This window comes from Stylophora pistillata, chromosome 13 (assembly GCF_964205215.1).
Source record: "Stylophora pistillata chromosome 13, jaStyPist1.2, whole genome shotgun sequence".
In the NCBI taxonomy this organism is placed as follows: Eukaryota; Metazoa; Cnidaria; class Anthozoa; order Scleractinia; family Pocilloporidae; genus Stylophora; species Stylophora pistillata.
The window spans coordinates 16992394-17006535 of record NC_142531.1 but is presented as its reverse complement, the minus strand read 5'-3'; the positions used below and the strand labels follow the sequence as shown (position 1 = coordinate 17006535).

Here is a 14142-nt window from a genome sequence, read left to right as displayed (position 1 = left end):
TTTTACTCTTTGGAATGGTTACAGAATCAGTTGCTGAACTACTTTCCTTTAAGAAAGTTACGCTGACTACATCCGAAAAAGGGCAGTGTATATATTTTCCGTGGAATGATCAGAAAATATGTGGAAACAAGAAAAAACTGCTGATGGCCATAAAAAAGTCTAATAAGCTAACTTGGAAGCGATTAAAGGTAATGGTTAATATGAACATGGAAACAAGCATCATCTCCTTAATTACAATCTGCAAGTGACTTATTCAACAAGATTCAAAATCTTGCTGCCATATTTTTTCCACCTCATAAAAATCACACAACAGACATTTGTCCCGTTCCTATTTTGAGGTTCATATATTTCTTTTCTTGATCTTTCAAGAAGGTGACCAAAAGAAAGGGTTTCTGTAAAGACGTTCCATCAAAATCATTCTCCAAATACTTAAGGTTCTGTTAACTAATCCTAAGAAATGGCTCTGAGGAAAACCCTTCCACACTTAGGTGGCTCGCTTAATACTTAAATTGGAATGATTGTACTTTACAAAAGGCCATCATGCCAATAATACTCCGCGCAAATAGAACCATAATGTCTTTTCTGTCACGCGTTGTGTGACTCCCAGACTACTCGGGTATGCCGGGAGATTTCACTAGTTAAATTGAGTTGATAAGTTGCTGGCGCTGTATACACATTTTTGTTTCACCATTTGAAAATTGTTAAATAAATCACGGCGACACTCCTGGAGACGGCCTCGTATTCGTTTTGAGAAATTTAACGGCCGAGACTAATGAACCACAACATAATTTGTGATTGTAATTTTTGTAGAGAATAAAACATTGCCTGAGTGCCTAACCAATACATCCTTTGGAGGGACATTGCAAAAGAAAACACAAAATATAAAAATTGATCTCCGGATCAATATTTCAAGATGTCGAATACGCAGTAATAAAATATTTTAAAATATTCTTTTTCTTGAATTACACAATAAAATATTATTTAAAGTCTGTTCTCTACTTATTCATTTAATTAATTCATCCACAAGTCTCTTAGCTCTGTTTCCTTAGAGTCATCACTCGTCATTTAACTGTCAAGGTCTTTTTTCCTGCAACGAATGAAAATAAGAACAAATTGTAAAACAAAATACAATCATAACAGGCGCAATAGGAAAACGTTGGAAAACGAATGGTTTCCGCTTACATGTATATCTGATTGATGGTGAGCCACTTTCAAGAATCTTCATTTAACACCAAGCAGAGAGTGTCAATTGTTACTCTCCAAAACCAAGTAAACATCAAACTAGCCTTTATATTCAAGGTCACAGATGGTTGGCTCTAATCATTAGCGACTGGTAAGCTATAGCCACCTTCTATTACCTTTTATGAGTGAATCTTACCTCTGTTTGTCAAAATCAAGCCTCACATCATCTCCAATCAGCGTAAACGAAGCCCACTCCGACACTTTGGTAAAGCCGTTATTTCTCATCCACTTCATGGCCTGATGAAGAGACTCACTGGCACTTTCTCCTTCAACAAGATGTTCGTAGAATTGTCTCATCAGCTGCTCTGTTGCTGAGTCTGGAATGGCCCAAAGTGCAACTAACACCGAGCGAGCACCAGATCCTAAGAATGCACGGGCAACTCCAATAACTCCCTCAGCTCTTATCTTTCCACTTCCACTGTGACAACAGCTAAGTACCACCAGCTTAGCTCTGACTTTCACTCGTGAGACATCAGCCATCGTTAACATGTAAGCCTCCTTTGGTGGGATAACATCTCGACTGTTGAAAGGAGGAATGGGGGCGAGAGCAATTTCTCCTCTTTCGGCGTTGCCATGGGCAGCAAAATGTATCAGGCTGACTGAACTTATCCTTTCAAGTACTGCCTGCTTCGTTGCTTGATCTTCTACCAGGGGCGGAACGCCTACCAGTCGTCCGACCATCTCCGCTTCCTTTCTAGCACCTGGCAATGGCAGCAACCAATCAACCTTGGGATTGCCTATTATCAAGGCACCAGTGTTGCTGTGATAGTCCTCTGGACTGTCTTGAGTGATCTTGAGTGTCGTCAATGAAGGAATGACCCGGATCCTATGCGTCTCCGAGAGGCATTTGGCCCCCTCTTTTTCACTCAGGGCGGCAAAGGGAACTTTGTAAAAACTACTGTGCGGAACAATAATAACTTCAAGCTCCTCAAGCAAATCATAAACTGGGGCAATAAAGATTTTGTAACACAACGATAGACTTGAGATAACTTTCTCGTCTTCCTCTACCAGTCGCACCCTTGCAAAGCTTTTTTTCTCGGCGGTAAGAGGTTGCGACTCAATCATATTTAAAGACCGATCTTCACAGTCTTCAGTGGGCAAAATACCAAGACTCCGGAAGTTATCAGCCAAAAATTGACTCAAAGGAAAGTCTCTGGACAACCCAGCCTGAACGAGATTCTCTTCTTGTGATATTCGTTTAAAATGAATGGCTCCACTTGTTTTCAAGATCCACAAATGCACGTCATTGTGAAAATAAGAAATGTAAAGACAAGTACAATTCTTTTCCCCTCTCAAAATATTTTCAATGCCAAACCAAGATTGTGAATTAGCAGAGATGTGCGTTTCAACCGCGTACTTCTCTGCCATCAAGTTCGATAAGCCTCTCACTCGACTCAACTCTTCAACATAAAGAGCATCACGAACATTTCCGGTGACACAAAGCAAAGTACTTAGCAGCTTGTAGGGAAAAATTCCTGAGTCTTCCAGAAATGATGTTTTGAACTTATCAGTGCCGCCCAAGAAATACCTCATCTCCTCGTACTTTTCAATACATATATGAAGACATGAAAGGGAGTCTTTGATTTTGTTTTTTAATAAATACAAAACGGCGTAATCTTTCAAAATATGGAACTCTTTTCTTCTATCTCCAGTATTTCTGGATATGGATAATGCTTTCGCCAAGCGTACTTCCGAACCTTCATAATCTCCGAGAATTCTATACATTGTTCCAAGGTTTGTAAGATCTGCTGCCTCCCCTTCCTTATCACCAATTTCAGTTCTGATGACAAGCGCCTTTTCGTAATACTCTTGAGCCATGTCGTATTTCCCGAGCGACTGAAACACACTACCTAGGTTTCCGTAAGCTGCTGCCTCTCCTTTTTTGTCGCCAATTTCAGTTCTGATGACAAGCGCTTTTTCGTAATACTCTTTAGCCTTGTCGTATTGTCCGAGCGACTGAAACACAGCACCAAGGTTTCCGTAGTCAGCTGCCTCTCCTTTTCTGTCGCCAATTTCAATTCTGATGACAATCGCTTTTTCGTAATACTCTTTAGCCATGTCGTATTGCCCGAGCGACTGAAACACAGTACCTAGGTTTCCGTAAGCTGCTGCCTCTCCTTCTTTGTCGCCAATTTCAGTTTTGATGACAAGTGCTCTTTTGAGATACTCTTTAGCCATGTCGTATTTCCCGAGCGAATAAAACACAGTACCTAGGTTTCCGTAGTCGGCTGCCTCTCCTTTCCTGTCGCCAGTTTCAGTTCTGATGACAAGCGCTTTTTCGTAATACTCTTTAGCCATGTCGTATTGCCCGAGCGACTGAAACACAGTACCAAGGTTTCCGTAAGCTGCTGCCTCTCCTTCTTTGTCGCCAATTTCAGTTTTGATGACAAGCGCTCTTTTCAGATACTCTTTAGCCATGTCGTATTTCCCCAGCGAATGAAACACAGTACCTAGGTTTCCGTAGTCGGCTGCCTCTCCTTTTCTGTCGCCAATTTCAGTTCTGATGACAAGCGCTTTTTCGTAATACTCTTTAGCCTTGTCGCATTGTCCGAGCGACTGGAACACAGTACCTAGGTTTCCGTAGTCAGCTGCCTCTCCTTTCCTGTCGCCAATTTCAATTCTGATGACAAGCGCTTTTTCGTAATACTCTTTAGCCTTGTCGTACTGCCCGAGCGACTGAAACACAGTACCTAGGTTTCCGTAAGCTACTGCCTCTCCTTCTTTGTCGCCAATTTCAGTTTTGATGACAAGCGCTCTTTTCAGATACTCTTTAGCCTTGTCGTACTGCCCGAGCGACTGAAACACAGTACCTAGGTTTCCGTAAGCTGCTGCCTCTCCTTCTTTGTCGCCAATTTCAGTTTTGATGACAAGCGCTCTTTTCAGATACTCTTTAGCCATGTCGTATTTCCCCAGCGAATTAAACACAGTACCTAGGTTTCCGTAGTCGGCTGCCTCTCCTTTCCTGTCGCCAATTTCAGTTCTGATGACAAGCGCTTTTTCGTAATACTCTTTAGCCTTGTCGTATTGCCCGAGCGACTGAAACACAGTACCTAGGTTTCCGTAAGCTGCTGCCTCTCCTTCTTTGTCGCCAATTTCAGTTTTGATGACAAGCCCTCTTTTCAGATACTCTTTAGCCATGTCGTATTTCCCCAGCGAATTAAACACAGTACCTAGGTTTCCGTAGTCGGCTGCCTCTCCTTTCCTGTCGCCAATTTCAGTTCTGATGACAAGCGCTTTTTCGTAATACTCTTTAGCCTTGTCGTATTTCCCGAGCGACTGAAACACAGTACCAAGGTTTCCGTAAGCTGCTGCCTCTCCTTCTCTGTCGCCAATTTCAGTGTTGATGACAAGCGCTCTTTTGAGATACTCTTTAGCCATGTCGTATTTACCGAGCGAATGAAACACAGTACCTAGGTTTCCGTAGTCGGCTGCCTCTCCTTTTCTGTCGCCGATTTCAGTTCTGATGACAAGCGCTTTTTCGTAATACTCTTTAGCCTTGTCGTATTGCCCGAGCGACTGAAACACAGTACCAAGGTTTCCGCAGTCTACTGCCTCTCCTTTCCTGTCGCCAATTTCAATTCTGATGACAAGTGCTTTTTCGTAATACTCTTTAGCCTTGTCGTATTGCCCGAGCGACTGAAACACAGTACCAAGGTTTCCGGAAGCTGCTGCCTCTCCTTCTTTGTCGCCAATTTCAGTTTTGATGACAAGCGCTCTTTTCAGATATTCTTTAGCCATGTCGTATTTCCCGTGCGAATGAAACACAGTACCTAGGTTTCCGTAGTCGGCTGCCTCTCCTTTTCTGTCGCCAATTTCAGTTCTGATGACAAGCGCTTTTTCGTAATACTCTTTAGCCTTGTCGTATTCTGCGAGCCACTGACACACAGTACCAAGGTTTCCGTAGTCAGCTGCCTCTCCTTTCCTGTCGCCAATTTCACTCCTGATGAGAAGCGCTTTTTCGTAATACTCTTTAGCCTTGTCGTATTGCCCGAGCGACTGAAACACAGTACCAAGGTTCCCGTAGTCGGATGCCTCTCCTTCCCTGTCGCCAATTTCAGTTCTGATGACAAGCCCTCTTTTCATATACTCTTTAGCCATGTCGTATTTCCCGAGCGAATGAAACACAGTACCTAGGTTTCCGTAGTCGGCTGCCTCTCCTTTCCTGTCGCCAATTTCACTTCTGATGACAAGCGCTTTTTCGTAATACTCTTTAGCCTTTTCGTATTGCCCGAGCGACTGAAACACAGTACCAAGGTTTCCGAAGTCGGCTGCCTCTCCTTTCCTGTCGCCAATTTCAGCTCTGATGACAAGCGCTTTTTCGTAATACTCTTTAGCCTTGTCGTAATGTCCGAGCGTCTGAAACACATTACCAAGGTTTCCGTAGTCGGCTGCCTCTCCTTCCCTGTCGCCAATTTCATTTGTGATGAAAACCCCTTTTTTGAGATGCTCGATAGCCTTGTTGTATTCCCCAAGCGAATTAAGCAATGCTCCTAGGTTTCCGTAACACGATGCTTCTCCCTTTTTGTCGCCAATTTTGGTTCTTATGGCAAGGGCTCTCTCAAAATACTTTTTCGCTCCTACTTTTTCGCCAAGTTTATAAAAGATATATCCGAGGCTTTCACAGGCGTTTCCTTCTCCAATTTTATCACCAGTTTGTCTCTTTATATTTACCGTTTTTTCATAAAGTTGTTTGGCTTCTATAAACCTTTTTTGACTCTTAACTATCCCTGCTAGGGCCATGCTTATATCTCCTTCTTCTACTAAGGCACCAGACTCGTTGCATAGGACAAGAAGTTTCCTACCGTATCTTTCTGCATTTATGTGGTCGGAGATACGAAGATAAGCGCAAAAGAGAAGTTTGTAGATGGTGCTGTAACATGGTGAAATAACTTGGTCTTTGCTGTTCTGGTTGGAGTTATTTAGCAAAATCAAGCATTCGCTGAATATTTCAATAGCCTTCTGAACACGATCTGAGTTTAGCAGGAACACGGCAATAGGGATGGCTATGCTCAATGAAGTTATTATGGTTTCTATCGTTAGGTTTTCCATTGCTATCCTTTCCTGTTATTTGATTCAAATTAGGGAAACATTTCATTTTTAGTTACACAAGTCAACCAATGACTAGATAGTCTGGATTTACTATGAGTCACAACGAAAAGGAAGCTATATGTGAACTTGAAAAAACTGGTAGGGTCCATTTTTTTCAGTATTGAGCTGAAAGAGCTAACAAGTATAGAGTTCACAATATCGACTTAGAATAAGAAATAAATGGAAAATGAACTTGGATTGGTAAAACTGAAGAAATCAATCGAGTAAATTCGGTGAAACTTATAAAATAACCTTGACCACAGATTTTTTGAAAACGGACTGTGTGGCTGTTACGCTGTGAAAGTAAACTGTTATCCAAGTGATTTCATAGCATAACCAAAGTAAAGCGCGTGCTCTCATTGGTTAATTCAGCGTCCACCATTTGCCCATGGGTATACGTATACGCTGCTGACGTGAGCAAATGCAAAGACTAGTTTTCCGCGCGCGCTTGTTTTTAGTCACGTAGGAATTGTTTAATAAAAGAAAACTCTTTTGCTGCAATGTATCAATATTATGTTATGAAACAAATGGTAAACGCCACAGTGTACACTATGCTCGGTTTTCAGCTGACGTCATAAGTTTATGCAAATTTGGTTTCCGCCATGTTGGTGCCCATGCGAGGTGTGAAATTATATGGAAATGTATGCCATTTCTGAGCGCTCGCGTTCAAAGTCTTCAAATAATTCATCTTTCCAATGGATATTTCCCAAGAAAACGACCCAAAATCACAAGGTCAGATACCAGTGCTTTCATCCTACGCAAATAACCTCGAAAGCCACGTCCGAGAGCGCTATTTGAAGAAAATTTCTGTGGTTGGCGTAGATCCAGCGGCCATACCGAGCGAGCAGTTCAGTTCAGAATGTTTGCCTCCTATAGAAGTCTCGGACTTGCTGTCCTATTTAGTTTTGGAGACAAGCTATTACACAAACAAGCAGTTCAAGGCCTTCAAAAGTTTGGAGGCGTACAATCAGATGGTTTCTGGATTTGTTGCGTCAGTTCAAGGGAAAGAAATAGCGGGCAAGATTGTTGTTGTGGCCAAGGTGAGACATTCGCAGCGAATGAACGATCCTCTTGTGAACATTTGGATCATTGTAGAAAAGGACGGCACCATTATTTCTGCCCATTGCTTAGGCTGCAAGGCAGGACTAGCTGAATCCTGTTCCCATGTAGCGAGCGTGATGTTTTACATCGAAGCTGTGACACGGATTCAAGGAAAGCTCGCCTGTACTCAAACAAAATGCACGTGGATTTTGCCAACATATGTCAACGAAGTACCATATGCAAAGGTAAGGGACATTGACTTTTCCTCGGCAAAAAAACTCAAAAGCTCGCTTGAACAGAAAATCGAGACATCACATCAAAATACTGGCGAAGGAAGCAAAATCCTGGACGAACGGTGTTATCAAACATTTATATCTAATGCGATTCCATCAGATGGGGAAATGCAGCAGGTCTATGCCAAGCTAAACGCTTGCAAAATCAAAGCTGTAGCACTTAGCTTAATTGATCCCCATGCTGACCAATTTATTGATGAAAGCCGCACACTGCCAATCATTCCTGATTTATTTGAAACGAAAAATCTTGAGCTGGATTACCCGGAATTAATCAAAATGTGTGTTGAGGTAACATTGGGTGTTTCTGAGGAACACATCAGAAAAGTAGAAATCAGCACACGAACTCAAGCAAGTGGTTCTGGTTTTTATAGACATCGTGCTGGTAGAATTGGTGCATCTCAGTGCTTTTCAGCCTTTCACACAAACCTTGCCCAGCCCTCCCAGTCTTTGATAAAGACAGTTTGTTATCCAAGCCTCTATAAAGTCAACACTAAAGCTACGAGGTATGGGCAGAAGCACGAAGTCGATGCCATAAAGGCATATGAAGCATCCATGAAAGCTAGTCATGTGAACTTAGAAGTCAAGAAGTGCGGGTCATTCATCAACCAAGAGAATCCATTTCTTCATGCCACTCCTGACTTTCTCGTGTCATGTGACTGTTGTGGAAGTGGATGTGGGGAAGTTAAATGTCCAGTAGTCATCATTGACAGCAACTTTGATGACTATGTTCAACATAAAAATTCCTGCCTGGAAAAAGTAAATGGGAATTTACAGCTGAAACAGAGCCACAGCTACTACTATCAAGTACAGCAGCAGCTTTTCTCAGTTCCAGATCTTCAGTATGATGACTTTGTGGTGTATGCCATTGATAAGGCAAAAAACACTCACTTGTTTGTGCAGCATGTATATCCAGATGTGCAGCACTGGAACTCTGTTTTGCCTAAACTAGAAACTTTCTGGAGAATATGCATTCTCCCAGAGATTTTGGGACGGTGGTACACCCGAAGGTGCACACTACCACCTACATTACCGAGCAAGGATGCCATTTGTTTTTGCCGAAGAGAAAGAGACGAGGACAGCATTTTGTGTAGTAACAGTGACTGCCCTTATCAAAGGCTTCACCCTTCTTGTCTCTCTCTCACCTCCATTGCAATGCCAAAGACCTGGTACTGCCCTCACTGCTGCAGACTGCCTCAGTTCAAGAGGAAAGGGAATACCAGAAAATCCCCAAGACCTACTGTTGTGTCAGATCAAGCAGTAATGAAACATGACAGCATTTGTATTTGCAAGGCAAAGCCTACCCCTACAGACAAGTTAGTTGAGTGCCATGGAGAAAGCTGCACAAATGGAAAATACTTCCACCTTGCTTGTCTTGGTTTGAAGCGATATCCAAACAATCACAGAACAACCTGGAAATGCCCTCCATGCAAAAAGGTCACCCCTGCCCAAGCTAATGACACCTTTATCACTTGTTCTTCTTCATCAGATTCCTCCAGTAGTGAGGATGAAAGTGATGTTGTCATTACGAAAGTCCTCCAGGGTGAAACTGGTAAGACCAGTGCATTAGCAAATCTATCGGACAACCATTTTGATTTAATTGTTAATCCTACTGGATGGCTGGACTGTGATATCATCCAACAAGCCCATGTATTATTAAAACAGGAGAATCCGACAATCGCAGGTTTTCAGCGACCGACACTTGGCCCCGTTAGAAATTTTGATGTTGTTAGTTGTGAATTCGTTCAAATTTTGCACACTGGGAACGATCATTGTGTGTGTATTAGCTCAATAGGATGTGTGCCTGGACATGTAAACCTTTTTGATAGCCTCTATCATGACTCAGTCATTATTCAAGAAGTAGAGGAACAAACAAATGATTTATTAGGGGGACGCTTGATTGCTCTTGACCCAAAGCCAGTGCAGCAACAAACAAATGGCAGTGACTGTGGGGTTTTTGCAGTTGCATTTGCTACCTGCTTGGTCTTTGGAGTAGACCCCACATATATAAATTTTGATGTTCAAGGTATGAGACCTCATTTGGCAGCATGTCTAAGAAGTGACAGAATCAGCTTGTTTCCTTCATTTTGAAAACATATGCCTATTTTTCAACATGAAAAGGAACATGGAAAATCCTCTGTAATTTTGTATAATATAATTTTGAGATATTTCAGTTTTGAATCTGTGGCTTTGAGTTAAAGCAATTCAGACAAAGCCTTCTCATAGGATATCTGGCAGCTATTGTGTGGTTCCAGAAAATATCCATACCTCCCCCATGGAAGGTTTTTTGTTTGAACCCACCCCCCTCCTCAAAATTTCTAATGACCTTCCATGGGGTGGGTATAGATATTGTCTAAAAACACACATTCCCACCTCCCTAGGATGTAGCCTACAGGCCCTTACTTGGCTGTAGCTGTGAAAATATGTGAAAAACAGAAAATATTGTAATGATGAAACTGTTAAAGCCTGCAAATTTTAAACTGAACCCCCAATTTTTACATCCTAAGTATATCCCTGGCTAAGACTATGTACACTACAATTCACAATTACATAAATTTTGCAATCTAGTCCTACCCCACTAAGGAAGAACAATAACATGTGAACTGCATATAATGAATGAATGTTTATTTATTTTTTAATTTTCATTCCTTGGCTGCCTCATTTGCTTAATGAAACTGGTGGCAACTTGACAACTAATTGTAATAATCGAGACCAGAGGCAGTTCAATAAAACTTTTGCAGTTGTAATTCAAAAGGGTATGTATTGTCTCAGAGGTTGAAAACAATAGCTATGGTTGTCAATTACACTTGTAAGAGTTTTATTGAATTGAACCCTGAATTACATTCAGACATATTAAGTTTCCCTTATTTAGTTGTTTTTTGTTTGTTTCAAAAGGCGAAATTCAAAGAAAATGTTATACCTAAACATAAAAGGGAAAGGACTTTTAAAAGGGCAGAGGTCGTTCATTTTACAGGGGAAGTAAATTCTGTTGTAAAATGAGGAAATCCAGTGGCCAAAGTGATGATATAAAAAATCTTTCATATTTCATATCCAAAATCATACCACACATTGGATCTACTGTAAATCCTCTATTAAGCCAGCCCTCTTTAGAGGAAGAAATTTATGAAACCACCCACAAAAAGATACCTTATACATGGAACTTTAGCCACACCTTTATTTTGTGATTTTGAGGTTCACAAATAATTTTCCATGACATTTAAATTTAGTGATTGTGTGAAAATTCTGTATTTTGAGTCATTTTAATGTCACATTTTTGAGTGAGAGGATCTTTGCTCTTAGCAATGTTATGCAAAAAGTCTTTGAACTAAGAAATGATTTTAAAAATTCACACATTTTCAACAGCCCAGTTGCATGAAATTGGTTTAAAAAGCTACTTATGTAGCTTAAGGTCAAATATTCAGATTTAAGTTAACGCCCACAATTTACTTTCTTTTGGACTTGCAATCTGCTTTTAATACACTCAGTAGTAATAACTTATTCTTTCTTGATTTTCATGTTGTATTCACAACACTTATCTGAGGACTGTCACTTAAATGTTGCGACTAAAAAATAAGGTGTCATGAAAATGTTATGTAATTAGATATCTTGGGAGCTTGTTTTGATCAAGTACATTTGGAAGCAAAACTTTGCAGCTTTAAATCATATCAGGATCTATGTCCTAATCTCATTCCCCTGTGTATCCCTAAAATAAATGAAAAATACACAGGTGGCTTAATGGAAGACTTAAGGTATTTAAATGTGAAGTTGATCTAATCAAATGGCACAATTGGAGGACAAAAATTAACAAGAGCTGCACAAACTCTTATCATATGATCCACCAGTGCAGTACACCTGTCAGAGTTTTCATGATTACAGATAAGGAAGTCAGTTGGCAAGGTACCTTCCAGTATTGTATACTTCCGTCTAAGTAGTCCAATGACGCGTTCAACATGAATTCTGACATTTGCAATGCCTCTGGTCTGCTCCACATCCACTGGGTCGAGCTGAGATTTACCCTTTGTGAAAGCTGGTATAACCAGTTTAGCATGTTTCAGTCCAACACTTTCAGTGATGGTGAATCCCCGGTCAGCCATCACCATGTCTCCTGGACTCAGTTTGTCTAGGAAGCCACAGTTCTCAGTTAAAAATTTATCTGAGACACGACCTCCCCAGGCTTCAGACACATATGAAATAGTTCCTTGTGGTGTTATCCCTACCAGAATTTTGATTGTATTGTGATGTTTGTAACTTGAAAAGGTCTGTGCCCTGGCTAGCAAGTTTGAAGGCCTCTCGATAAATACTTCAAAGCAGTCGATCACAACAGTTGTTTTCTTTCCGAATGCATATTGAAAGCACTGAGGCATTGTTCTCCACAGTTGATCCCTGTCTGGCCAGTACACAAAGCGAAATAACCTCGTGTCCATCGCAACAATCCAGTGGGAAAATATTCTGGAAATTGTTGACAGTGAAACAACAAACCGGTATGCAAGATCCTGCAGCGGTGCATTTAGTCTTAGTTTCATAAGAACAATGATGAATTCTTGAAATCTGTTGAGCGACTGTGTTTGCCGTGTAACATGTGAGGAGACGTGCTCGAAAACAACCATCAGTACTTCCATAGATGGTAGCCCAGTGTAAAAGCGAACTTTATCGTCAGTGTCAAAGAAATCCTTGTTTGGGGCTTGATATTTGCTTGTCTGAAACATGTAGTCAAACTCGGTAGTTTGGCACTCGGCGTCCTTAACAGTTTCTGGTTCGATTTGTTCACCTTCCCTAACTGCTATGGCCGACATATCAGAAGAAAAGGCCTCCTCGTTCCCTTCGTTTCGATTTCCCTCTTCTTCTGTCGAAGTACTTGGCTGACTAAAGTCGATCTGAGCAGCACGAAGGCTGCTTTCCACAAGCTTTTGACGTTTCTCTGCCGCTTCTCGTTCTTGTCGTTCGACCGCAAGTTGCTTTCGCTTCTTTGCCCTTTCCGCTCTCTCTGCGTTTGCAACATTGTCTAACGTAGGGCGATAATTTCTCTTGCCAAGTTGCAATGTGGGCACCCAATCTACGTCGTGCTTATGCCAGGAAGGAGCTGGCTTCCCAGAAACAAAATGCTTGCCACATACCCGTTCGCTGTTTAGCACGCCTTTCTATTCCGTGTCGTCGCGACTGATCGCTTTTATCCATTTTTCTCTCCGCTCTGTAGTCAGTTCTTCTTCAAATTCTCCTTTGTTGGTTACCACTGAAGGTATTCGATAAAATCCAATCCCTTTATCTCGGTCACTTCTACTTCCACATCCAAAAACAACGCAAAGGACCATGTTAAGCTCGCTTTTCTCACTGTGATCTCTCTAAATGGGCGCGTTTGTTTGGGCACCAACATGGCGGATAGCAACCGTCGTCAAGGTAGAAGTCACGTGGGTAAAAACCAAGAATTAAGTTATGGATGCACGTGGGAGGTATGCTAAGCACGCAAGAAGCTAGAGTCGCTCTCGGCTATCGGCTCGCGCGACTCTTACGCTTCCTTCCTGCTTAGCAACCTCCCGCGTGCATCTATGACTCAATAGTGTACGCTGTGGTGTTTACCATTTGTTATTGGATCTAGCTTTGTCGTTCTTTCATCTTAACACGTGATTTAAAAGTGAAACAGCATTTGTTGTTGCTTTTTCTATGAGAATGTCCACCACGTGTAATTACTGTAAACAACATTAACCTATTGACGTCCAGTGCGCCCGTAAGCGCCCATGTGGACCCACACCTTTTCTACGCCTTGTGACCATCGCGCAGAATGCTATTGTTTGCCGTGACATTTACTTGCAGTGCGAAATACGTAGTAAGTCCGGCATAAAGAAATGCACATCCAGCACTGCTGGGATACCATTGGTCAACTGATAAAGTTCAGGGAATACTAGAGTCTCTTCGCCGAATTCCGCAACTGTCAATCAAACCTCAAGATGAGCAGAGTAAATTTTCAAGGTGTGGTAAGGGAACAATAACACTAATGATTAAAGAGTTGTCCGCTCTATTCACTGTAAGTGCATGGCAAGCAAATTGTTTTGTTGACATTTCTCAATTAGAAGTATTTTAGAGAAGGGCATGGGACGTTTTTTTTTTTAGCCGTTACTTAGGAAAATCTTGGAATAGACAAGCACAAATAGCCGATCGATGTTAATTTTTTTAAAAACAGACATGAAGAGTGAGTTCACTATACACTTTTTCCGTTCATTGCTACTTTACATCAAAATGTGGATCGCATGGCTTTTCTGACGCTGCCATTACTCGTGTTCCTTGTTTTGTTGACGATGTGTTGTGCTCTGTTCTTCACAACATTTCCGACTCGAAAAAAAGATGACTGCGTTAACTGGTATCCAGTTTTAGACAATTTCTCTTGACGAACTGCACATAAGGCGTCCATGTTTCTGCTGACGTACTCTCGCAACTGCCACAGCCCCTCTCCGTTGATTTGCAGGTAAAATATCGGGTTGTAGCCGTG

General features: G+C 41.6%; 2 protein-coding genes and 1 pseudogene across 3 annotated transcripts; 1 reads left to right on the top strand and 2 right to left on the bottom strand.

Annotated features, from left to right (window-relative positions):
• LOC148717897 (uncharacterized) lies at positions 1–6499 on the bottom strand. 2 transcript variants are annotated; one of them, XM_088742152.1, is made up of 2 exons: positions 1379–6499; positions 1–1087 (listed from the first exon to the last, which is right to left on the bottom strand). In XM_088742152.1, exons 1-2 carry the CDS (start codon positions 6289–6291, stop codon positions 1066–1068), a joined length of 4935 nt encoding a protein of 1644 aa, XP_088598278.1. In that variant the 5' UTR covers positions 6292–6499; the 3' UTR covers positions 1–1065. The 2 variants fall into 2 exon arrangements, with proteins under 2 accessions (XP_088598278.1, XP_088598279.1); XM_088742153.1 differs by lacking the exon at positions 1–1087 and having other exon boundaries at positions 1375–6499.
• A 385-nt stretch (positions 6500–6884) lies between these two features.
• LOC148717896 (uncharacterized) lies at positions 6885–10306 on the top strand. The gene has a single exon (XM_088742164.1). It carries the CDS (start codon positions 7026–7028, stop codon positions 9750–9752), a length of 2727 nt encoding a protein of 908 aa, XP_088598290.1. The 5' UTR covers positions 6885–7025; the 3' UTR covers positions 9753–10306.
• Positions 10270–13053, bottom strand: LOC148717895 (uncharacterized; annotated as a pseudogene).
• Positions 13054–14142: the final 1089 nt, after the last annotated feature.

Bases quoted from the DNA above. Each gene is read 5' to 3' on its own strand.
- LOC148717896 (XM_088742164.1), top strand. From the start codon at position 7,026: ATGGATATTTCCCAAGAAAACGACCCAAAATCACAAGGTCAGATACCA.
- LOC148717897 (XM_088742152.1), bottom strand. From the start codon at position 6,291: ATGGAAAACCTAACGATAGAAACCATAATAACTTCATTGAGCATAGCC. The intron at 1,088-1,378 runs GTAAGATTCACT...CATTCGTTGCAG, and splicing joins CTTGATTTTGACAAACAGAG to GAAAAAAGACCTTGACAGTT.